Raw genomic sequence first — 25,085 nt, 5'->3', positions numbered from 1 at the left:
TTTATATTATTATGCTTTTCGGGTGTTATCATTTGTTCCACCAATAGTATGAGGACACTTTGATGTGAAATAAGGATAAGGTAGTGATCTTCAATGGACTAAGTCTTTCAAGTAAACAATTATTATTCACTACATTAAAGAATTATTTTGCATATAGAATAGATTCCCTGTTTCACAAATAAAATAAAATATTTAAAAGAAATCAATAAAAGTTTTTTTTGAACAAAAAATGGCAAAAAAGTGAAGATTAGGTCTTTTGTCAGACAGTCTCACGAATCTTTATCTGTGAGACGGGTCAATCCTACCGATATTCACAATAATAAATAATAATTTTTCATGCATGATCCAAATAAAAGATCTATTTCATAAAATATGATCCGAATCAACTAAAGAAGCATAGAGGTGATTGAAAAAGCTAAATTTAATTGCTATCTATTTTTATATTCTGAAAACTTTTCACCCACGTTTTTTGCCATCTTTATCGATGTGGGCCTCATCCATCATATCTTGTCCTAAAGATTCTTGCTCCATTATTTTGTCTGTGAAAGGATTGTTTGTCAAAGAATTTTGGATAAACATTACAATATCTTGTATTTATTTAAAATTAATCAGCACTTATCCTAACTAAATTTCAATTTACCGATTTTTTTTAACTATTAGATTATGTTTGGATTGAAAAATTTAGATTATTTAGATTTTACAAGTAATTGAAATAACTGCATGTTGAAATACATTTGAAATAAATAACAATGATTCAAAAAATAATTAATTAAAATTCGAAATGCTTAATTCTAAATCTATCGATCCAAATACAATATTAAAATTCAAGAAAATTATTTTATTCTCTTATCTATTTAAATAGTTTATTGCTCTTGAAAATTTCTTTTTAGTTATCAATAAATTTATTTTCAAAAAGTCAAAAAAATCTAAAATAATAATAATTATTTTTTCTTATTCCAAGGTTGAACAAATCAAGATTCCCCAATTTAAACCATTATTTATATTCACAACCATATGCACTTTGTTTGCTTGTGGATTCCAACAATTTAGTCAAAACTTTTTAAACCTTTTTGATTCCCCAAAATCTGCCTTGGATTTCAAGACAATTATTCTTATCTCTTCAAAAGATTACAAATTGACCGATTCCCACTAATTGTTTCTTATCACAATAATTAATTCAAACAATGATATTATTAGTATCCCAGGGAGATTCTCACGTATCTTTGTCTTAAATTGCCTTCTTTCCATACAATAATACTATCCTATTACCCAACTTTCTGCGGAACCAATACTGATTAAGAATGCAGCAGATTAAAATTGCATTCGAATAGATAAGGTTCTTGTTTGTATTTTTTTTTTAAAAAAAAAAAAATACTGTCTTTGAATTTATCCTATAGAAAAATGTATGAATTTTATATTACTGAAAACATAAATTTTGCCCATTGGATAAATATTAATGCCGAGGAGACTGAATTTAAAAAAAATAATTAGCAACATAAAATTAGTCAAATATATTATTTGAAAACACCCGAATACATTTGGAGAAAAATATTTTTTTTAAAAAATTAAGTTCGGCCAAAATTATTCTCTGTCACGTTGAAAAACAGAAGGGTTCAAATCTCCAGTAAAGGGAGCATCAAGAGCTGGAATTGACTGGCAGTTCCTTACCTCCTAAAGAAAACAAAGCCGGAAAATAAATCTAAGCCTACAAAATTTCTGAACTCTGCCTCGACATAGTTATTTTTTTATATATGATCGATGCCGCCTCTTCCATTTGCACCTCTTTACTGGGAAAACTCAAGGTGAAAAATTTAATGACCAACTCTCCTTCGTAACTGAATCTGATTCTTCCAACACTGGGACTCGGACTTTTCGTCATCTTCGTCATCTTCGTCGTCCATGCTATGGCCTCCGTTTACCTGCATATGGCTCTGAGGAGATCCTGACTGGGAATTTCCCAGCTTTGAGGATTCAGTATACTGTTCTTTGGACATCCACGAACCTCCAAGAACGACAGGATCGGTGGAGGGGTGTGTTGTAGAAACTTTACGAGTGTGAAGCCGATATTTCTGAATCAACACAGAATCCAGTAATGTAAGAATTGCAAGTTTTTTACACAAAAAGTGGAATTATGTAAAGAAGGAACGGAAGGGAGATCAAACGCACTTGCAAATGACTCTTCACTTCATCATTGGATAGACCATCAACTTGCATAAACTCTCTAATTTGTTTAGGAGTCGCAGCTGCTTTGCACAGGGAGAGAGAATTTGATGAGCTTCAAAAATAAACCATTACATAATTTTCATTTTCAATCAAGAAAAACATCCTGCATCGCTATATAATCTGGAGAAGAACACCAAATCATATGTTTTCATTTTGTACCACGTCATTTGTTAAGTTGTAAACCATGAGGAGACCCCAAACTCAAAATACTAAACTTATTAGGTGGGAGAGTCTTCACACTCACTAACCACTCTACAGTTACTTGCGTTGCTGTTGCAGATTATAAATACGATATCCAAGACTAACAAACAACAGGTTGTTTAATTATAACTTTGATCAAAATCAAATAAGAAAATCACAAATTCTTAGAATTTATCAAGAATCCATGCCTAAGACAGACAATAGTGTTCCAAGTAAATCTTAAGAGCAAGAGAAAGAAAATAACTTCGCCAGATGAAATAACTGATCATGATATCTTAAAAATGTAATTCATCCGGAATTTGTAGAATAAATTTACGTCAAAGTAACAAATAGCCATTAATTCACAACCTTGGGCACCTCCAAGCTGCTGCAGGGCATCAATAAACCGGCGATGCAACTCAGGTGACCAGCACCTCCTTTGCTTCCTAGTCATCTGCTGACGGTTCTGTCGAGCCCGTAAATTCGATTGATCATCGGTTGCAGAAGAGGACCCTGTTTTGCTACAATTCGATTTACAGCTAAAACCACCAGAATCAATTTCCTCGCCTGGACTCTTGATCCCAAGGTCACGAGGCGTAAGCCCAATCAATGCATTACCATCTTCCTTCGCCGCCATCATCATGGGGAAGTTATTTCGCCCCTCAAACGGTGCAAACGCCGTTCCTATGGCCATGTTCATGCCACTCCGAAGTATACCATTCATCCTCGGTGGATTCATTTCTTCTTCAACTCCCTAATAACCAAGAAAATGACACAAAAGGCCATAAATGCGCAACAGAGAAACCTTTTTAGGCCATGTCCCACTAAAAACAGGATTCACAAATTCCGCTGTACCTTAATTTTGTCAAGTTTTAAGGTCTGATTATTGTTGCCGGAACAAGAATTTGGATTATGATTCTGATCCATAGAGTTGCATAACTGCACGGAGCTCATCCAGTTCATTTTATCACCGCTGCTAACATCATTTTCTTTACTGATTTCATTTGTATCATCTTTTTCATCAGCGGTTCTCTTCATTGGAATGAATTCTTTCAACACTGGCACCGCCTTAGGTTTCTTAAACTGCGCTAACTCTTCCTTCATCATCACCATCGCTGCAATAGCAATCACAAAACCCAAATATCAGAAATCAATATTCATGTCATAAAAAAAAAGTGGAACAAAGATCACAAATGAACATCACAACAATCCCATTAATCGAGAATCCAAAAGCAACAGAAATATAATGAATAAAAATAATAATAAACCCTCAAGTGAAAAAGAGATTTTTTTTTTAAAAAAAAGAAAGATAAATCCCGGTTACCAAAACAAAAGAACGTAACCACCACATTCGTCTCTGAGATCAAAATCTCGATATAGTGCTTACTGTAATAGTCGAAAAATCCAATAAATAATCGAAGAAACAACTCACCCTCGTTGACGATGCGCATGCAAAGAGGCAGCTCCCGTTTAAAAACCTCGATCTTCTTAATCTCGACTTGAAGCCCATAAACGTAATCATCAAGCTTCGCTATCCTCTCAGATTGGTCATGAATCCTCGAAACCTGCGTGATAAACCCCCCGAGCGACGTTGCCGATAAAACCCTGCGATCCAAGCTAAGGTCCGATGCAATCAACGAGCCCATTTTCTCTTCCTTCGATATCAACGATTCGATTGTTCTCTGTACAAAATCCTATGCCCGGAAAAAGATATAAATATATATATATATATAGAGAGAGAGGGCAAGATGAGGTTGAGTTCGTATATACGTATCGTACAGTGTAGAGAGAGAAAATGTGGGAAGAATGGAAAAAAAAGATTCTGTTAAACGACGTCGAGTTTTGACAGAGGATAATGATATCTATGCTGCATTTCAACGCCAACTAGTCGGTCTTTTCACTCTTGGGAAATTCTACATTTATACTTTAAGAAATTGCACTTCAGTCCTCTTTCTGCATAGTTTTCAATTTTCATCATCAATCTTATGAAAAAGTTGGTGAAATCGGAATTGGAATCCCTTAATATTAGCAATTAAACACCAATCTTATATGATCAAGAAAGTGTTAGTTTAAAAACTTGGATGGACTGAATGCATAGATACCCTGGAGTTGAAGGACACTTGAGAGATTTTGGTGAAATCAGATTTGACGCCCTAGTTAGGTTGGTTGTTTGGGTTTTTTAATTCTTGCAAAAAAAAAAAAAAAAAAAAACAACTTTTTATTGCCTTTCCTCTCAAAATTGTTAGAAACTTGTGCATGGATATTACTTTTGAAGAGCAAAAGAAAAAACTGGAAAGTAAAAGGGAAAAGAAAAAAAAAAAAAGAAAAACTATTTTCAAATATTTTTAAAAAGTAGGATGTGAAAAATATTAGTTTTGATAAAATCAAGTGGTATAGTCAATTCAAATATCATAGATGACCAAAAGAGTTTAAAAAAAAAAGGGGGGGGGGGAGGGGGGGGTTAGTTTGATATGGTAGTAACCCCCTCCCCCTCACCCCCAACATCATATCTTTAAACTGATATTCAGGAAACAATTCATTCATATTTATGAAATTTGAACTCCTTGTGTTCATTTTCACAGGTCAATCAAATAATATTTGACCTCACTTTTTTTTGTCATAATTAAAGTATTCTAATGAGAAAGTCTCCAAATTCTACTTTTCATAAATTATAATCGAAATCAAATACTGATATAAATCGAAACCCCACGAATCGTATCTAAAACAGTAGATTCTTCGTATAATCTCCTTCAAATTGTCTCACCATTCACAAAATTTACAACATACTAAACTAAATATAAATTAATGATTTAATACAGAATCTTTTTAGTACATTGCCTCAAAATCCACCCCCAAGACATTAGTTGGTCTCACATGTGACGGATTGATCTTATCTATATTTAAAATAAAAATTATTATTTCGTGTGACAAAGACAATGAATTATATAAGAGACATAAATCACTATATATATATATATATATTTTTAATTGTTAGTTTTTGAAATATATATTAAAATTTTAAAAAGTAGTTATCCCCATTATACAAAAATATAGTGGGATAAGAAGAGGATGACACCAACAATTCTTATCACCACGAAACCATGCTTCACGTGACGAGTCCTTTTCTTCGTCATGATAATTTTGTTGGCCAACCACATCTTTTTGTTTCCTTATTTTTCCACCTTTCCTAGTGGAATCTTTATTTATTTTCTCTAATCTCCCTTTTTTTCACAGTTTCCATGAAATTTGTCAATATTATTTTTGGTCATTTTACATCTTTAATTCCAAATATTTATTTTTTTCATCGTATATGATATATTCAATGATCCATAATGAGTAGGACAACACGCTGACTTACATGGATGAACAAATTTAACTCTTTGAGAACCAAGAATATTTTTATCATTTTACCTATAAAATATCAATGATAATAAAAAAAAATATAGTAGTGTATTTTTTTTTTTTTTTTGCAGATCTTGAAACGTGATACGAGTCAACATTCTTTGGTTAACTAAATAAGAGATCCGTCTGAAAAAATTGTGTTCTGAGATAATTACACGGAAGTTTTTGTATAAAAACAATTGTGATTGTATCCAACATTACTTGGCTATCAATTAAAACCATATGTAAAATGAAAATTTGTCTTTGATTGCGTTGGTTATGCTTATGGCTAGATGTTTTAACGTATTATTTGTGGTAACGATGCCGGATTTCAAATTTATTTTTTTTAAAGAAATTCTACTATCTATCCGCTCATATAAAATCAAATTTTCAGCAATTTTTGTGTGAAAAACATATACATTCTTATCTAGATAAAAAAAAATATATATGATTTTCATTTTATTTATCATATATGGAAACATGTCAATTGTCTTTTTTTTCAGGGCATCCGCATCCGTCGGAATTAATCCATGTTAATAACTCTCCATTTCATCAAAAATGATGGGGTCCACGAGCCACATATTCATTACATTAACACTTCTCCATTATTAACACACACCCACATTCATTTAATTTCAACTTTCATTATTTATGGGTCCCACTGTCCACTTACTCATTTTTTTTTATTTTTAATATTTCAATATCTTTCTAATATTTTTAAAATTTTACAACAAATATTACTAAAAATAAATAGTATTATTATTTTAAAAGTAACTTAATTCCAATATTCATTAAAATATTATTAAGAAATGAAAAAAAGTTGGACTCTTTTATTTAAAATATTATTCAACACAATCTCTTTAAAAAAAAACACAAAATACAAAGAAAACGAATTACGATAATCGAATATAGCCGTTGGTGCATAATTTTGCCGTTTGAAAATAGCCGTTGGTAATAATTAGCGACGGTTTTTGAAAAACCGTCGCACATAGCGACGGGTGTTAAAAAACCGTCGCAAATAGCGACCTTTTTTTAAAAAAACAGACACTTTTCACTTTGCGACGGTTTTTTGCGATGGTTTACGAAAAACCGTCGCAAATTTCGAAATAACGCCGTTCATTCTGATGAATTTCTTGGCTGCCATGTCAGCCAAGATTATTAATTGTGGGCGAAAATTAATGGGTGTTATTAACACCCATTAACCAACCAATGTGGGTGTCCTTATATATATATATAAAAAAAAGTGAAGAAAGGAAATAAAAAAGGGCAAAAAAGAAAACGCGTGCCGCTAGGATATTATTGGTGCATGCTATCGATTCGCCGCACGAGGAGATGGCGGTGTTTTCTCCTCCAAGGATCCCCCCCATATTGGTGGGGCCCACGGTCTCCATTTGACCATGAGCTTAAAAAAGAGAAAATGAGATTTAATCGTTTTTTTCTGGTAACCTTTGTAAAATTCTCAGAATTCTAATTTATTAGAATTTATATAATAATAAAGAGGAAGCTTGGTTGTTACTTCACTCTATCATTTTAGTTTATATGTACATACATACATATATATATATATACGTGAGTTAAAAGTGTCATCAAGTTAAATTTTGTTTTATAAAAAGAGTGTTCACGTCCGATAACTTTCTATTTTTTTTAAAAACAACGTCCGATGACTTTTTCTATGTATACACTAATAATTTTTTTTCGTGAATTGGTAAAATAATATTTTATTATAATTTGATTCTGAACTTGATAATATTGTCTTAAACTTAAGATTTTGACATCAACAGTCACAAATCAAATTTTATTCCAAACTTGATATATCGTCTTAAACATAAGACTTTGATATCAGTAATCAAAAATCATATTTTAACAAATATTTAAGAAACTGATAAATCATCCAACCAACAACAAAGGGTCAAATAAACAAAAGTAATGGGCACTCTCAATGGATGAGGCCACCATCATTTTATCCTTCTTCCATTGTCTCCACCAACGTGCTGTTCGCCACAAAATAATACAAATATAATAAAGCCAAACAAAATCAAATCAAATGCCATAATTTCTTTTTCTTTCTTTCTTTCTTTCTTTCTTTGGTTTTTTTAAAATCCCAACATCTCTCTTTTTCTCTCCAACGCTTGTTTTGTTTCCTTTTCCATCTAACATTTCGTCGGCAATGCACACACCTCTTGTTACATTCACATCATGGTGCAGTTTATAATTATTATTTTTAATCGTGATTTTTATAAAATATTAAAAAATACGATGCGGTGCAATTCGATTCGAACGTTTTAAAAAATTTTGATCACCCCTAACATTCACTGTAGTGATGGATCTTTATAAAGCCAACAACAACAAAAAAAAAAAATTTAAGATTCACCATTGGACGTTTGCATCACATAATTTTTCCTTCCTTCAATAAAGTTCGTTCATAATTTTGTGAAAAGTTTCGATTTTATAAGTAAGTTTCGATCCTTGTAATAAATCACAAAGTGAAATTTTACAAGGTTTAAAATGAAAAATCAAACGATTATCGAGCTATACCGAGTCATGATTAGATTTTCTTCACACACAAAATATATTTATTATTACCTCATTCTTTTTAAAAAAACTTCCCAAAAATAATCTAAAAAGGAATGTTCATTTTTGGCTTGAAATAAAAAGATAGCAGAAGATATATCATCATATAGACTACACAAATTCAAGCAAGAATTAAACAAAATTATACGAGCCATCCTCATCTTCGGGTTCTGAATTCGTCGTCCCCTTGGAATCAAAGTCTTTATCATAATAGACGTCTTTAGGAACTAATGCTCCATCTCCTAGCTCGTTTCCTGCTTCTAAGTATTCTTTCAAATCCATAAGAACAAAGGGTTCTATTAGTTTCCAAAACTGCACAGCATTGCTTCCTAAAAGACCTATCCACAAAACAGATCCCTTCCTTTTCACCCGAGGATCCAACGTCTTCGCCTTCAATGTTTTCACAATCCTCAAGACATTATCTTTATCTCCTTTGAACTTCAACAAGATATCTCCTGATGATGTTCTGTAACCTGAATACATATACCAGTATGCAAGAACACGAGGAGTCACCCACCGATGAATTAACTTAGGGATCACGGGTCGGCCTTGTGGCCAAAACTGGTCTGCATAGAACCGGAAACATGTGTGAGATATTGTAGTAAAACAACAAGGGATATCGTCGTTTTCACCAGTACCATCTTCGTCCACCAGCTTTTCAGTATGAGACAACCATTCACGAAACTGGCTGTAAATGTGTCTCTTCAAAAAATAATGGATCCTGAAGTTCTCCCTGAACACAAACTGGATTGCTTGATTCTGATTCTTTTCCATCTCGTCTAGTTCAATCTTCAATCCCCCGAGCAGTAAACCCACCAGGGTCTCTCGTTGTTCTTTACTGAGCTTCGGCTTTACTGATTTTTCCATGTCTTGGTGCCCTAAACTCTGGAGCTTTTCAATCTTTTCCATTAAAGAGGTTTCAATGTGAAATTTCTTCAAACGGATTAAATTATAAACATTTTTCGCCTTTGTATAATTGCAACATGTAAGATAGCCCCTCAAGATCGTGTTACAGGATCTGGCGTTGACACCAATTGCCTCGTCGCTGTGCATTTGGTTGAGTATCTCTTCTGCCCTGTCAAGATTGCCCACTTTCACTAACGAATCTAAGTACATAGAATACACTGCCTGGTTAAGACGACATTTCTCTAGGCACATCAAAAAACTCGACTCCACTTTATCGTGCAAATTTAAGTCACTGTACATAACCATTAAATCGATAAAAGATCGCGCCAGGGGTTTCATTCCACTGTCTATGAACTCTAACATAAGAGCCTCCGCCAGTTCCATCTCATGAGCTTTGCACAGTACCTCGATAATCTTGTAGTAAGCCACTACGCTAGAGGAATGTCCTTTCCGCATTTTCCTAAAAATTTCCAGAGATTTCATGGGTTTCCCTATTTTCGAGTAGACCTCCATTAGATACACATAAGCTTGATTCGAGGGTTTATAGTTAAGGGAAATAATCTCAGTCCAAGTTCTTTCAGCTTCAACAATATCACCAGCTTTTGAACATGCTCGTAATACCGACACAAGCATTTCTTCACTCTCTTCTATCCCGTTTAATTTCATTTCCATTCTTAGAGATTCAATTCTTTCTTTATCTATTTCATCTTGATAACTGTGGATCCATATAAGTCCACTATAGATATCATTGTGTATTTCAAGTCCACAAGTCACCAAATTATGAAATATAAACTCTGCCTGTTTGAGATATGGTTTGCATGAACCTCCCATTTTGGTCAGAAGAGCTCGGAAAAGGGAATTATGGAGGCTAAGTCGAGGCTTGTAACCTCCTAAATGGATCATACAATTGTAAATTTTGCATGCTTGATCTAAAGCATTTGAGGCAGAGGAACTAAGATAGGCAACAATCAGCACATGAAACGTGGATTCATTAGGAACGAGCCCTTGATTAACAATATCATCAAAAATCTCCTGACATTTCAAATATTTCCCCTCCTTACCCATGTAATTAGCTAACTTGGTGGCCAGAGAAAAATCAAACCGAAACCAATGCTGCTGCTGCATCATCCATTTATACACCTAAAAAAGAGAAAACAAGCCTCATTCTTAACAAGCAAACAGCGAATATTTGACCGACAGATCCTCTAAAACATCCCAGAAGAAGGCGGACCCAATAGTTTAGTCTAATCATGAATGAGGTAATTTAATTTGTTTTGATCGAAAATAATTATAAACACTCCCATTGGCAATCTGCTCTTAGTTGTTCCGCCATATTGGTGAAAAATAGTCGAACCAATCAGTCGTATGCCTATATTTGAGCTTGTTTTATCAAGCAGCCTCGAGACTGGACACACACACAAAAAGGCTTTGGACTTAAAAATATATGAAAGTTTGCGACAACAACCTGCTTTAAGCTAAAAATACTTTAAAAAAGATCCTTTTCACTCGAGTCCATCAATATTAAATCAGCATAAGATATTATTGACCCCAAAGATACGAGCTTGGTTTATTCATTCTGAATCCTTATCTCAAGGAATGATGGCACTCTGCTACTAATGTGCAGGATAAGTAAATAAAATATTGAAACTGACCCTAAATGAGGCCTCATTTTCGCGAATTCGCATGCAATGAACCGCAATGTAAGTGCAATCATCTTGCCTGATCCACTTTCGCTGCGCATTGAGCACCCGTGTGAACGTACTTGACCTGTGCGCCGGTAGCTCTTTGCAAAGCCACGCCAGTTTCGACCTTCGCCACTGCTCAGGTAACTCTTCCAGCTCTTTCACTTCAACCACCGGAGAATCAAACCGTTTGTTCAAATCAGCCGACCCTGAAGACCCACGAAAGTTGAAACTTTCAGCTTCTAAATGGTTTAAAGAATCGATTTCGCTTTCTTTAGCTTCTTCTGAGCAGTCGGATGCAAGTGTGCTGATTGCATCAGGGGAGGAGACAAGCGGATAGGTGGAATTCTGATGAGATTTTGCGGGGAGGGGTGCACAGTAGAGATGATGGCGGTGGAAAGAGGGGCGGCAATTAAGAAGGTAGAGTTTAGCAGAATAGGGCCTCTGGATTTGCGTGGGTGGAATGTGGAAGTTGCAGAAATGGTTGCTCGGAAGCATTGTTCAGGTGCGCAGACGCAACGGCGTGTCCGCCGCAGGAAAGTGGTCGCGCCGATTATTCAATTGTATTTGGTGATAAAGATATTATAATGGCAGGACTGCTGGAGAGGGTCTGGAAATTTAATCCCATAGCTGAAATGTGAAATGACCAATTTCTAATTCTTTTCTAATTCTTCGGAAATGAAACAGAAATAATAAATATATGGTTTTTAAAATGTAAAAATAGTAATTTTAATTTAATATAAGATTATTGGTAAAATTATTATATTTAATACAAATTTTTATTTATTTTTTATGTTTGAAAGGTACGTATCTCTAAATAGGATATTCACTGTTCAATTTTATGCTCAATTTTTAAATCACGTGAAACAGTAGAGAACTTTTTTTATCGGGCATGGACCAAATGCGAAGATTACAATATTTTGATAGACCTCTTAAAAAATATTATTATTTTAAATTATATTTTATAATTGAATATACAACAATTAATTAAAATTCAGAAACATTGAATTATATAAATAATAGAAAAAGAAAAACGTCAAAATTCATATAAAAAGGAAGATATTGATGACACTACAATGAAGAGTCCAACTTGCAACACAACTACAAAGCTTGAGACAATTTGTAAATCTCCGTGATCCTTCGCATGGAACATGAAACAAAAAGCGTATATTTTTCCAACTTCTACATCTGCCATAAAGCCAAACACACATTCGATTTGATGCCATGGGACGGTCCTACCACACGATCAGCAAAGGTTGTCGACGAAATTTTGTCATTCAGGGATGGTCAGTCTTTTGAATAAAGGAAACTGTGGTGACCGAAAAGCAATGTTGTCGAAGAAACGAACCGGAATGCCAAAGAGTTAGAACTGTCTGCGTTTAATTTTTTTTCTCCCATGACTACACCATAAAGTAAACTCGGACGATATTTTATTGATACAAATACAATGCTTAAAGGTGGAAATGAGAAAAAAGTATGGTTGACATAGATGATCGGGATCTATCCAAACGCCCAAGAAAACAGGTAATTAAAAAGGGATGTGTGAAACATTTTGACAAAAAATGAATGATCAGACGATGCAACACAGGCTGAAGAACCATAACTTCATTTTTTCTACTTAAAATATATTTTGTATTTCATCGCCGTCAAATTTTCATATTGTATTAAAAAGAACAATTGATAGCCACTATGCATCCTCAGAAACAGAGTAATTATTTTAGCATGCCTTCACATTTGGTACCTGAGTATTCATCGTTATTGGTCACTGTTTGGTCCAGGACTGGCAATTGTAGAATCCGGTGGCTTGGATTCCGATGATTTTTGTGGTCTCCGGTACCATAGGAACAGAAACCATAAAGTCCTTAGTAATACTCCATTAGCCAAATGTGGAATAATTATACGCCCCCAATATGGGTAATAAGGGCCAGGACACTTTAGCAATACGAAGAATATCAACATGGAAATCAAGTGCCAGGGTACTGCTGCATGATGTGTCTACAAAAAACAATACAGGTATCAGCACACAAATCTCCAAACAACAATTTTCCCAGTCAATAGTTAAATTAAAAGAATGATCTGCCACAAACCAACACGATGTTGGTTTACAATAAAGGATCAATGAAAATTTAAGTTTCATTAATTGGGCGGTAATGGAGTTACCAAAATGGAGCAAACAAATCTCAGTGATTACCATAAAGTCTTAATTATTAAACATAAACTGCAAAACCACAGAAAAAAATTATAACAAATAGCATAAATGCAACAAGAAATCCTCTGCGATGAAAAATATTTTCTTCATTGGGACGGCCAATAAAATTTTTGTTATCATCGACACATTTCTATCAAAGTAAAAAAATATTCTTCGGCCACATCTCATAAGTTTGAGCTTCCGAAAAGCAATTTTTAAGCTCAAGCTTCTGAAAAAGTAAATTCTAACATGAAGGTCAAGTCTGGTCAAGAGCTCAAAACTTTTGACACGCAACTTCCATTATATTTTACTTAATCGGTCAAGTCTCAGAGTTTTTATGTCTTTGTAGCTTGATACCCAACCGATTAGCACATGCACACCTTGGAAACTAAGTTAGGACTTTTGTTTCCTTATATGCAACTTACTAATGAGAAGGTGTCCGAAGTATAGGTAATGATCCCAAGAATCCATACTTTTAGGAAAAGAGACTTAGTTTGATGCATTATTCCATGCAATCCCTTTCCACCAAATTTCTCTAAATACGATTAGAAAGAACACAAATAATAGGCCGAATAATTTTTAAAATTTCAATCCTACTACTTCCATGTTAAGAAAATGAAATTATAAAAGAACACCTTGAGATATGGAGATGACTCCAAGGCAGCATCTCTTAAGACACCAGCAACAACAGAACTTATGAGCAAAGTGAGGGGAACCAGGAATAGCTTTCTCTCGTGTGCACAATAAGACATCTCACTAATTGAACTCATTGCGAACAGAGGAATAGCCAAGTATTTGATAACATTAAAGAAAAGGTCAAGATTGAGTTGAATGAAATTATCAAAAGCCTTGCTCCAGGGAAATCTCTTCATTGGCTGAGGAGAACTATCCCACATAGTTCTTGCCTTATCCATTATATGGCGTAGACTTAGTTTACCACAATCATCTGATTGGCTGGACGCCGTGTTCATGATGCACAAAATTCTGGGATTCTGTTGATATAATCGAATTTGTCTGATACTCCACACACAGCTTTGAGTTCTGCGAAGTGATGACCCATTCTACAAAGAGATAACTTATCACCTGATAGCTACTAGCAATAAACATCACATACAGAAGCAAAAATTTGAACCATGGTTATATTAGGTGTAAAATGTACTGACTGATGAGTATATTAGTGTGTAGGGACAAGATGCAACCCAAGGCACAAGGGTTATTAAAGTGAGACCGCATGAGGATAACATCCTAAAATTATATATCTTTTCAAAAAATGATCATGTATCATTAACTATTTACTTTATTAACTATTGACACAAAACATTTATTCATTAGTCTATAGATAAAATGAATCACAAGCATGCTGTATTTTCCTTTCAAATAACCAGCGCAACAGTCAAGATAGTTTAAAGGGCTCTTGAGCGTTTAGAGCACAGCATGCCAAGGCCCGGGCTTCAAATGCACGAGCTTCACTGAAGGGTTGTATATTCGCTTGTGACTACATAGGTGCAAAGACTAAGCCTAGTCACACCTTGAGCTCGGACACACGTCCTCTAAGCTTTTAAGAACTAGCTTGGAACCGACAAGCTACAAGATTTTATGCCAAAAGCATATAAAAACTCGCCAGTTCCCTACAAACACAAACTACTGCCAATAACAAGAGTACGCATATGCATTGCTTCCAAAGAAATCACACGGGTGAGAAGATTCCGGCATACTCAGTGAATCAAATCAAGAGCATAAACAAGTTACTTCTATTACTGAAATTAAAACAACTCCGGAATTTCACACAACACATTAGCAACGCATAAAATTACAGTAGCTAATGGCAGCTACCGCGTTTAACTCAAATTCCCAAAATCAAAAGGTTGAATAACACTTTCACATTTTTCCTCGATGATACAGAACCTTCGATTTTATTTAACCTTAATTAATGAGTTGGGCTTACAAGTTGCCCATGCCATGTTGAACTGTTCGCCTCTTCGGTTGTCCGAGTTCCCAAACACGAAACTCCAAATTTCAACCAAACAGACAGAACCTACCCCCGTCGTAATAACAATTATCGTATGAAATGTTCAAAAACTAGCACCAGACATCTTTTTCCAGTGAAATGAATGAAAATTTTCAAGGAAAAAAAGTTCAAAAAAATTTACCTGGAACCCATAAACAGAAGAAGCAATATTGACTCTCAGAGCCATCTCCCAATTTCCCACCAGGAGATTACAAAATGCACTGAGATTAGATAATTATCAACGACTAAGCGGCATTTTCAATGGCTCCATCGTTTCTCCGATAACATTTGAGAAAACCCTGATGGATGTAAACCCAACAATCTGGGCTACTTTGGTTCGAAGCGGAGTGTTTTTTGCATGGGCTCATAGGAGTTGGGCTTCTAGCATAGCTTTTGAAATCAGTCCGGATATTGCTCCGTAGCATGTCTGGGTTATCGTTTCAAACAGTTGTTGAACAGTCGGGTCAAATTTTATCAAATATAAAATAAAATATTGCTCTCTTTTTTATAGTTTTTTTTTTATGATATCAAATTTCAATTTTATTCTTGTATCTTTCAATTTTTTGCAGTTATAGTCATTTTCAGTCTGAAGTGCCGACATATTACTACATAGGTTAGTATTTCATTGATGTCAAATCAATATCACGTTGGAAAAAAAAGCTAAAATTGAAAAAAAAAATAAAATAAAAATAACGAACTAAAACTGGAAATTAAGAATACATATAATTAAAATTGCAAGAAAGACAAACATAAAAAAATTCCCTGGCAAAATTTTTATTACAAGGGTGAAAAACTATAATAATTGAGATGTACTAGGTAAAAATTCAATTATCAGCTAGTCTAAAATAAGAGGCTAAGTTGATGTGAAAAAAATAATCTCTGTCTATTTTTATAAAATTCCTTGTTAAATTAGTAATTAATTGTCTCATATTGAGTTTTATTAGTGTATTAGTTTTTTTTTTAACTATGTTAAATTATACATATTTCAAAATGAGTTGTTGAAGAAATATTGGTTTGGAAAGTTTTTTGAATTCGAAAAGACAGTCAATGGAGACCGGGCTTGTAACTCAATGGTCTCACCCTTGCTGGATTAGGCGGTTCTTCGGGTTCGTTCTCCCCTCCCCGGCGTGTGTTGTAATAAAAAAAACAGTCAATCATACAAAATACAATACTCAGAGAAGCAATCACTGCAAGCCACAACAATCGCCATCGTTCTTTCCTTTGTTGTTTTGCTCTCTTTTTACAAACTTATTACAAGATTTTAATTATGAGGGGAATTAAGATTCTTAGATCTACTCGTTGACGCAAGCCAGGAACCAAAGCATTCGTGTTCCCTAAAGCTTGAAGTGATGAACTTGAATGTTTTCAGCAGTAAGTTTCTTGAAGTTGCTAAGCTTCCTGGTGGCGTAAAACTTTCCCCAGCTATATCCCTTGTACTTGGCTGGGTTTTGGTCATCGATCAACTCCTCCAGCGCCTCCACCCATATGTTGTGTGAAGGATTTAAGAAAAATGGAATCGAAAATCTTTCTTTCTCCGAATTCACCTTCACCCTGTGCTCCACGCTTTCATATCTATCATTGCTCCATACCTGCACAAACATTATATTATCTGATATTCATCAAATCCAGAAGACGAGTAAATGCAAGAACTCTATAGAGGGTACCTGGATTAGATCTCCAACGTTGACAATATAAGCATCCGGAATTGGTTTGACAAAAACCCATTCACCATCAGCTTTCCTCTTAACTTCAAGTCCTCCAACATCATCTTGAGCAAGAATTGTCATGGCCCCAGCGTCCTTGTGTCGACCAAGACCGAGGGCTAACTGCGGAGCAGGACATGGAGGATAGTAGTTGAGACGCATAAAGCTCGTCTGGTGCTCGAAAAAACCATAGAACCGATCTTCTGGCAAGCCTAAGCTTAAACCTATGAGTGCCAGTATCTTGTAGGCTAGTTTTTGCATCTCTGCAGCGTTCTCTTCACACGCCTCCCTGTGAAGGTAAAAAAAACAACATCCTGCTTCATAAATCTATAACACAATATATAAATCTCAATCCATTTCCCAAAATGTACAATGGTTTTCAATAACTTGGGAAAATAATTTTCGTAAAAGGGTGGATTAATTTTATTCCCAAAATTTCACTAGTGATAGCTGCCCTGAGACAATCTTGAAACACACCTCAACTCTGGAGGATAATCCGGCCATTGATTGCTCAACTCCAACAACTCTTCATCATCAGGCTCATCCGAAGCATATACAATCGTCGGATTCTCTATCGTACAATCGAACACTTCTTTCCAGTCTCTTACATTCTTGGTTATCTCGTGATCAGAATATCCGAAAATATTCACTTCACTCCGACTCACCTTCCTCTTCTCGTCTTGTGACAAGGCGAAGAATTTCCTCGAAGCCAAACCAATTTTTTCACGAACTCGTGTAGGCACCCCGTGGTTGATCACCTGGAAGAATCCCCATTTCCTACAGGCGTCGCTGATTTCAGCAACTAATCGTGTCATGCCGTTGGCGTCATGTCGTGGGGAGTTAAATGGGGAAAGATCGATTAACGGGATGCCTTCGGCGTGGATAATGTTGAGTTTAGGCCGGTGTTCGAGTTCTTGGATGTAATCTTGATCAAGTTCACCCATGGATGAAATATTGTAAGATAGCCTGAAGACGTTGAGTAATATCAGTGCTAATAATTTGATATTTATAGAAAGCCAATAATTCTTTTATAGATGAAAATTTGAGATCGTTTCGTGCAAGTATTAGTAGTAAATTATCCATGTAAAAGAAGACATTGTTTCGATATATTTTTTTTGGTGACATTGGTGAAGTTTTCGTGCTGCAGTAATTTCTTGTCTGAATGATTAAGCACCCACCTAACCTAATTCAATTTTGTCAAGAAAATGGAAAAATGTGGAGATGGCGTGGGAGAAGTAATCAGAGATATATTAAATGAAACAATGTTTGGTGGTGAATTGATATGTGATGTAGGCGTTAGACTTTTAATCCTTTTTTTTATCATAGTATATAATTCTTTTAAATCAATTATGGTGGTTTTATTATTTTATGATTTCTTGAGTAATTAGATTTTAATAAGATCATGGGGTTCTTGATTTTAATATACAATTTTTGAACCAAGTTTTCTTATTATTTTAGAAAATTGATTTTTATTAAAATTACCAGTGATTAATTTTTGTAAATCGAAAAATGTTTTTTTGTGTTTATTTTGCCATGAATCATATAAATACTTGTGCACAATTAGTTCTGACTTATTTTAGTTTAAGTTATTTATTTGTGTTATATTATTCCACTGCGTGTTAGAGCCAAATATTATAATATTTAAATGTGATACACACAAACTCTCGTATGTTTTTTATAATTTATGTTAAACAGAATAACAAAAACCTCACATATTATAATATTTATTTTATAACTTTAGTACATTAATGTTTTGAGAGTTTATAAAATTTTTATAAACTTAAAACAATGCCATGCATCAGAGTGAAAAGTCTCATTATTTCCCTAATGTTACATATATGAGACCAAATCGAAAACGGATCACTCAGTAATAGGCCAACTTGTCTAATTCTTGAAATGCTGGATCTGAATGTTTTCGACGTCAAGCTTCATGAAATTACTACGTTTACGAGCCGAGAAAAACTTCCCCCAGTTGTAAGGCTTGAACTTTGCGGGATTCTGGTCATTTACCAGCTCTTTCAAGGGCTCAACCCAAGTATAGTGTGCGGGATTATGGAAGAACGGTATCGAAAACCTCTCCTTCTCCGAGTTCACCTTCACCCTGTGCTCCACGCTCTCGTACTTGTCATTGCTCCAAACCTAAACACACACACGCATAATAAAAGAAGGATGACTGTTTGTCGAACCATTTCAAAAATCTCGCGATTCTGATTTGGAAGTTTTCAAAATTTATACCAACTTGATGAATTATAGTGTCTTTTTCGTCTATATATGTTGCTTATCCTATATCTCTGACTGGAATTTTTTGAGCAAAATGTACCTGGATAATGTCACCAACATTAACAATAAAAGAATCAGGTGTAGGCTTGACAAGGACCCATTCTCCATCTGTCTTTCTCTTAACCTGAAGCCCTCCAACATCATCTTGAGCCAGGATTGTTAATGCTCCACCATCCTTATGCCGGCCCACACCTAAAGCTAGATCCGGAGCTGGACATGGAGGGTATTGATTCAACCGGATAAAGGTGGTATGATCATCGAAAAAACTATTGAACCGCGTTCGTTCCAGGCCTAAACTTAGCGCGATGACTCCAAGTAACTTTTCAGCCAGTTTTAGCATTTCTGCTGCGTACTCCTCGCACACCTCCCTGCACAATAATGGGGACTCGAGTTCGGATTTAAATAAGAGATCCCAATAGTAACAATGAATCAATAGTCCAAGTGAGTCCTACATGCTAATCACGAGGAAAAACCTTTTGCAACATTCTTTATATCATTCTGTATCGTTTCCAAATTAATGAGTTGCAACTTCATTTAGCTTTTCATAATCAATACATATCGTAAATTTTTATATGTGGTACAAGATTGTTACACAAAAAAAGTTAAAAGAAGATTTCTTCTCTCCCATTAATGACTCGTGAGCCAAAAAAATCTATATGGGGGAATCTAAAAGTGTTGAATTTATATCAAGCTTTGCATACTCGTTCTTCTTTGGTTTGTTTTAAAATTGTTTTAATGCAGAATCTGATCTGATAAATAATAAAGAAAATATATATATATATATATATATATATATATATATATATATATATTAATTCCCTTCCACGAATCTGATCTAATGCAGAAACATTATCCACCAACAGATCAAATATATTGAGGCCAGAATAAGAGGGAAAAACATAAGCAAACTCCTGGCCTAAAATAATCCAAATTATTTCATCGAAGATATTAACAAACCAATCCATTCCATGTTCCAAATAAGAAAGAATCGTGATTAATTCATGCAATTATTAATTACTTTTGCAAGCAGAATTACCTGATGTCCGGAGGAAACTCAGGCCACTGACTAATCAACTCCTTCACCTCCTCGTCATCGCTCTCGGGCGAAGCTGGAATCAAACTCCGATCCCGTACTACAAAGTCGAACACTTCTTTCCAGTCCCTCACATTCTTTGTGTGCTCTGTGTCATAATACCCAAGAGGGTTCACTTCATCTCTGGCCACCTTTTTCTTCTCTTCTTTGGGCAAGGCAAAGAATTTCCTAGCCGCTGACTCGATGTTTTCGCGTGCTTTTAAAGGTACTCCGTGGTTGATCACCTGGAAAAAACCCCATTCCTGGCAGGCGCGGCCTGTTTCGGAAATCAGCTGATGTGCAGCTTCGATTGGTTCGGAGGAATTTAATGGGGAAAGGTCGATCAACGGGATGCCTTGGGCGAAGGAGGTCTGGGGTTTGGGTCTGTGTTCCGGGGCCTGGATGAATGCTGGATCAACTTCTCCCATGGCGGATTTTGTTGGTCTTCGGAGGTGAGTGGTGGGAGTACGTACGCCTGCGTTATGAAGTGCAAGGATTTGGCAGTTAGTGGAAGAATGAATATACATTGAATCTGGACGCTGGATTGCGTTGCATGTTCGGTATCCTGTCAGCCAGCTGTAATAATTGTAGCATCATCATTTTCATTGGACAATCTATCTAACTATCAAAATAAGTATACGAAAGTAAAACAACACAAACTACACAGTGGACGACACGTGTTTCGTTGGATCATGTTAAATACGTTGGTACACATACCATTCTATTACGTTACTAAACCAGAAACATAGATCCATTCGAGCTAAAATTTTAAATTTTAAAATTTTTTAATATTTTAAATTGATTTATCTGGACTAAAATCTTATTATTTCAAAACTATACAAAATTTATATATATATATATATATATTTAAAAAAAATTGGGCAACCCGCATGTACCTCCACGTCTGATCGTATCCCCAAAATCATATAAATAATAAAAAAATCTAAATTTATATAGATATGAGAAACTACAATTTTTTTAAATACTTCATAAATTTTTTTATCAATATTTATGAGCTTCATATGACATGTATCATCATATCAGTTTTTAGTAAATACATTTAATTTTTCTAATAAATAATAAATAGACGATGATAACAATAAATAAATAAATACAATTAAATTGTATTGGAATAAACAATTTATTTGATTTGATTGATCTTTTTTCTAAAATTGTTCAAAATCAAATTGAATACACGAATAAATTTCTTTTAAAAAAATAAAATAAAACTGATTATTTTGGTTTAACTGAAATCGTACCCAATCTAATTTTGCTAAACATATATATTTTTTATATTATCGTAAGTTTTTTTTAAAGTTATTATTTTTAATATTTTAAAAAATAATAATATTAATTTATTCCACATTATTATCCCTTATAAACAATCACAATCTAATTGTTTTATTCACTATATGAATAAATTATAATAGTATTTTAATTAATTATTCAAAAAATATAAATTAAGAAAATTTAAAAAAATAAAAGGGTATTAAATATTTAATAGTTTTTTACATGACCACAAACTAAAAAAATTGATGCTTGCATCGAGGGACCCGTTCTTTTGAAAATTACATTAATTAGGGAGAAATGAATATTTTATAATAGTTGATGGCGTCATCAAAATTTATAATTTGACAATGGGTAATGTGGAAAATATTTATTTCATATAGTAAAATTGTAACGTCCCGAAAATTTGAAGGGTCACGTAAACCACATGCATGGAAGTTATTAAATTTCTTTGGTATTTTATTAAATTCTTTTAAAGCATAAAATTCATATTTATTTTACTAATTTGTGTTTAATTATTTTTATGCATTTTATGCATTACTATTGCATGATAGAATTTATTTCACGAAATTTTAAAGGTATATGCATTAAAGATTTTTAAGTTTCATTTCGCGCTCGAACGGGGATCGGAGACCGGAGAATTTTCAGGAAAATTATTTTAATTACATGATTTGTTTTTAAATATTAATTTAAGATGTTTTAAATGTATTTTTCAAGAATTGAGATTTATTATTATTTTTAACCGCAAGATTTTAATTTTTATCGGTACGCAAATTTTATCGAATCGGGGGATTTTTTGAGGGTTCAGTTAATATTTTCAAAAACTTTCCAACACGAAATATTTTTCAGGAGTATGTTTGAAATTAACGGGCCTACTTTTAAGTTGATTGGACTTAAAATTCTTTTTAATCTCTTAAATAGCAATTTAGGGCTCATTATCTATTAATTATTTATTTAATTAATATACAAGGACCCATTATACCTACCATCATCACTCCCACAATCAATTCCCTTTTTGTTTTCAGTAAACCATCAGCAAAGTTTTTCCTACATTGTTCTTTCAAGAAAGGTTCACTCCCCGCTCCTCCGGCGCCTCCCGACGCGAAATTCTTCAAGTTTTCGAGCATAAATCATCAAGGCACGCACGTATCACCCTTCTCTCTTCACACACGCTGATATTAGGATGAAATTTTATACAAATGCATGAAGTATTTCTATCTAACTCAATATCACGTTTTTAAGCGAGAATTTGCCATGTATTGCATCTTTGTGTTAACCACTCACGTTTTCTTTATGTTGCTCACGTTTTCTTCTACTGTTTGTGCAAGGGGACTGTCAAAGGGTGAGTTTGAGGTATGTTATCACCGACAAGGAGAGGAGTGTAGGCTGGAAACAAGACCACACCGCGTCGAGTAAGGGTGGTTCATGGTTCTTGATTATTAGATCGAAAGTGGGTAGATCGGTGAAGTGGAAAGGACCAGCGTTGCCTGGGCCATACCAAGCCATGGACCAGACCCTGAGGGGTCTGAACCACGGTCTGGAAAGGCTCGGCTAGCGCTGGGACGAGCCACAAAGCCGTTCGAGTTCGGGGAAAGAAGTTGGTCGTGTAGGATGCATGAGGTGATTACCGATCGGGTGAGCTGTTCTTCGTGCCTGGGGGTGTATCCGTGGTTCCTTTGGGTCCAGAGGAGTCCTAGGATGGTCTAGGGGAATCCGAGTCATGGCTGGTTCATCGAGTGTAGGCTAGGAACGAAATAAAATGAGGGTTAGTGCACTAGGTAGAGGCGTGCAGATTCTGAAATTTCCAGCAGCATACCAGCAAGTTTTTTTTAAGGTTCTAAGGGGTTCGAATTGGGTGGATTCAGGTCTGGTATGGTGTTGTTAAGTCATGTTTGAAGTTTGGTAAAATTCGGTTAAATTTCGAGTCGATTCGGGTTAAATCGGGACCCCGGTGCAAGTTTTAAAACGAATGGATTAAGTTATGAAATGAACTCGATATTACATCTAGGAATGATTATAAATATGTTTTGGGATGTTTTAAGGAGTTTGGTGTTTCGGATCAAAATAATGAATTTTGGTTTTATCAGGGATTTAATCGCCGCACGAAACGTTAATTAAAGAATTAATTGAAACAAATAGATTTAAGCTTAATAAAATTATGAAAAATTATATTTAAACTCAAATAATTATTAGAAGTCAAAGTTTTTAATTTGGGAATTTTATGCTAAGGTTTGGTTTAATTCGGGATTAAAACGCATTAATATGTTATATTTAAAGATTAATTTAAAAGTCATAGATTTAAGCCAAATAAAAATATGGGAAAGTTCTTGTAAGTTTAAATAATTATTTGGGACGTGTTAGAGTCATTGGAAATAAGAAAATGTCAAAGAAGTGAAATTTTACGTCTACGGGCAAAATGGAAATTTTTGGGTTTCCAGGGGGCAAAATGTTCATTTTGCATCTGGGGTTAGATGTTGGTCCTGGCAGCGCCCTGAGCACAAATTTATGATATTTTAAATGTTCATGCATCATGATTCACGATTTTTAAGATTTTATAAAAATATACGTTGCATGCTTGAATTTAAAGGAAATTGCATTTATACATGAATTTTATAAGTGATGAAAATGATAATGTTTTGAATGACGAGAATTAGTTGTGGCTATCGAAGTATATGTAAATGTTTAAGACATATATGTAAATGGTGATGATGATGATGAGGCCTAGGCATAATGGATGGGTAATCCTGTCACTGATGTCCGACAGCCGCCGGGTACCGCGGTTCTATGTATGATGGATCCATCGTAAATGATGAATGATGTACGATAGTCACCTCTAATGAACTGAATTCACCAATGATAAATGATGAAAGATGAATGATGAACGATGAATGATGAACGATGAATGATGAATGATGATTAACGATGAGCTGTTTTGACACGTCATGATTTTATATGACACGTTTATGTTCATGTTTTAAAGTTCATGAAAGGTATGTTGGCATATGATTTTACACGACACGTTTATGTTCATGTTTTAAAGTTCATGAAATGTATGTTGGCATATGATTTTACACGACACGTTTACGTATATGATGACATGACATGCTTTAATACGATATGATTTTACGCAACACGTTTAAGTTATGCTTTTAAGTTCATGAAAGATATGTTGAGTATGATATTTTTCACTGTTGTGTGCTATGTATATGTACTTGTTATTCCTGGTACAGGCATGTTAAGTCTTTAGACTCACTAGGCGTGTGTGATGCAGGTGAGCTAAATGCTGAGGAGACTGGAGGTGCCGAACTCTGAGTAGGCAGACTTGGTGGGGTGACACGACCCGAGGACCACATGTTTGCCGCATTACGATTTATGAGATTGAGAGGAAATGAATATTTTCATACGTTGATGAGTTTAAGATTTTTACTCGTTTATATTTACGTATGATTTTGGATGAATTTGATTAATTTAAACTGCACTATTTTTACGGTAAGATAATTACAATTATTTTAAATGTTATTTCGAAAATGTGAGCTTTTAAAAAAAAATATTTCCGCATTTTTAAAAATGAGCAAGACGTTTCAAAAATAATTTTTCTATTCCA

General features: G+C 34.5%; 5 protein-coding genes and 1 long non-coding RNA gene across 8 annotated transcripts; 1 reads left to right on the top strand and 5 right to left on the bottom strand.

Moving 5' to 3' along the window:
* Positions 1–1,625: 1,625 nt before the first annotated feature.
* LOC142539862 (transcription factor HHO2-like) lies at positions 1,626–4,240 on the bottom strand. Its single transcript, XM_075645603.1, has 5 exons — positions 3,836–4,240; positions 3,259–3,518; positions 2,773–3,157; positions 2,167–2,243; positions 1,626–2,069 (listed from the first exon to the last, which is right to left on the bottom strand). The coding sequence occupies exons 1-5, from the start codon at positions 4,047–4,049 to the stop codon at positions 1,812–1,814; spliced, it is 1,194 nt and encodes a 397-aa protein (XP_075501718.1). The 5' UTR covers positions 4,050–4,240; the 3' UTR covers positions 1,626–1,811.
* A 4,222-nt stretch (positions 4,241–8,462) lies between these two features.
* Positions 8,463–11,576, bottom strand: LOC142539861 (pentatricopeptide repeat-containing protein At2g15820, chloroplastic). Its single transcript, XM_075645602.1, has 2 exons — positions 10,914–11,576; positions 8,463–10,401 (listed from the first exon to the last, which is right to left on the bottom strand). Exons 1-2 carry the CDS (start codon positions 11,439–11,441, stop codon positions 8,488–8,490), a joined length of 2,442 nt encoding a protein of 813 aa, XP_075501717.1. The 5' UTR covers positions 11,442–11,576; the 3' UTR covers positions 8,463–8,487.
* Positions 11,577–11,963: 387 nt separating this feature from the next.
* LOC142539859 (uncharacterized) lies at positions 11,964–15,473 on the bottom strand. 3 transcript variants are annotated; one of them, XM_075645600.1, is made up of 4 exons: positions 15,282–15,473; positions 13,767–14,192; positions 12,685–12,938; positions 11,964–12,316 (listed from the first exon to the last, which is right to left on the bottom strand). In XM_075645600.1, the coding sequence occupies exons 1-3, from the start codon at positions 15,324–15,326 to the stop codon at positions 12,699–12,701; spliced, it is 711 nt and encodes a 236-aa protein (XP_075501715.1). In that variant the 5' UTR covers positions 15,327–15,473; the 3' UTR covers positions 11,964–12,316; positions 12,685–12,698. The 3 variants fall into 3 exon arrangements, with proteins under 3 accessions (XP_075501715.1, XP_075501714.1, XP_075501716.1); XM_075645599.1 differs by having other exon boundaries at positions 11,964–12,343; positions 15,282–15,472; XM_075645601.1 differs by having other exon boundaries at positions 11,964–12,343; positions 13,767–14,221; positions 15,282–15,459.
* Positions 15,474–16,271: 798 nt separating this feature from the next.
* On the bottom strand, positions 16,272–17,881 carry LOC142539858 (protein LATERAL BRANCHING OXIDOREDUCTASE 1-like). The gene is made up of 3 exons (XM_075645598.1): positions 17,320–17,881; positions 16,804–17,131; positions 16,272–16,728 (listed from the first exon to the last, which is right to left on the bottom strand). Exons 1-3 carry the CDS (start codon positions 17,784–17,786, stop codon positions 16,474–16,476), a joined length of 1,050 nt encoding a protein of 349 aa, XP_075501713.1. The 5' UTR covers positions 17,787–17,881; the 3' UTR covers positions 16,272–16,473.
* A 658-nt stretch (positions 17,882–18,539) lies between these two features.
* On the bottom strand, positions 18,540–20,684 carry LOC142539857 (protein LATERAL BRANCHING OXIDOREDUCTASE 1-like). Its single transcript, XM_075645597.1, has 3 exons — positions 20,159–20,684; positions 19,163–19,490; positions 18,540–18,981 (listed from the first exon to the last, which is right to left on the bottom strand). Exons 1-3 carry the CDS (start codon positions 20,620–20,622, stop codon positions 18,727–18,729), a joined length of 1,047 nt encoding a protein of 348 aa, XP_075501712.1. The 5' UTR covers positions 20,623–20,684; the 3' UTR covers positions 18,540–18,726.
* A 1,799-nt stretch (positions 20,685–22,483) lies between these two features.
* Positions 22,484–24,939, top strand: LOC142538923 (uncharacterized). Its single transcript, XR_012818764.1, has 2 exons — positions 22,484–22,619; positions 24,753–24,939. It is a non-coding gene; the product is annotated as an uncharacterized LOC142538923 (long non-coding RNA).
* The last annotated feature ends 146 nt before the right edge of the window (positions 24,940–25,085 follow it).

Source organism: Primulina tabacum, chromosome 3 (assembly GCF_025594145.1).
Source record: "Primulina tabacum isolate GXHZ01 chromosome 3, ASM2559414v2, whole genome shotgun sequence".
NCBI classification, from domain to species: Eukaryota; Viridiplantae; Streptophyta; class Magnoliopsida; order Lamiales; family Gesneriaceae; genus Primulina; species Primulina tabacum.
The sequence above is the reverse complement of the archived record's forward strand: the minus strand, read 5'-3'. Positions and strand labels throughout refer to the sequence as shown.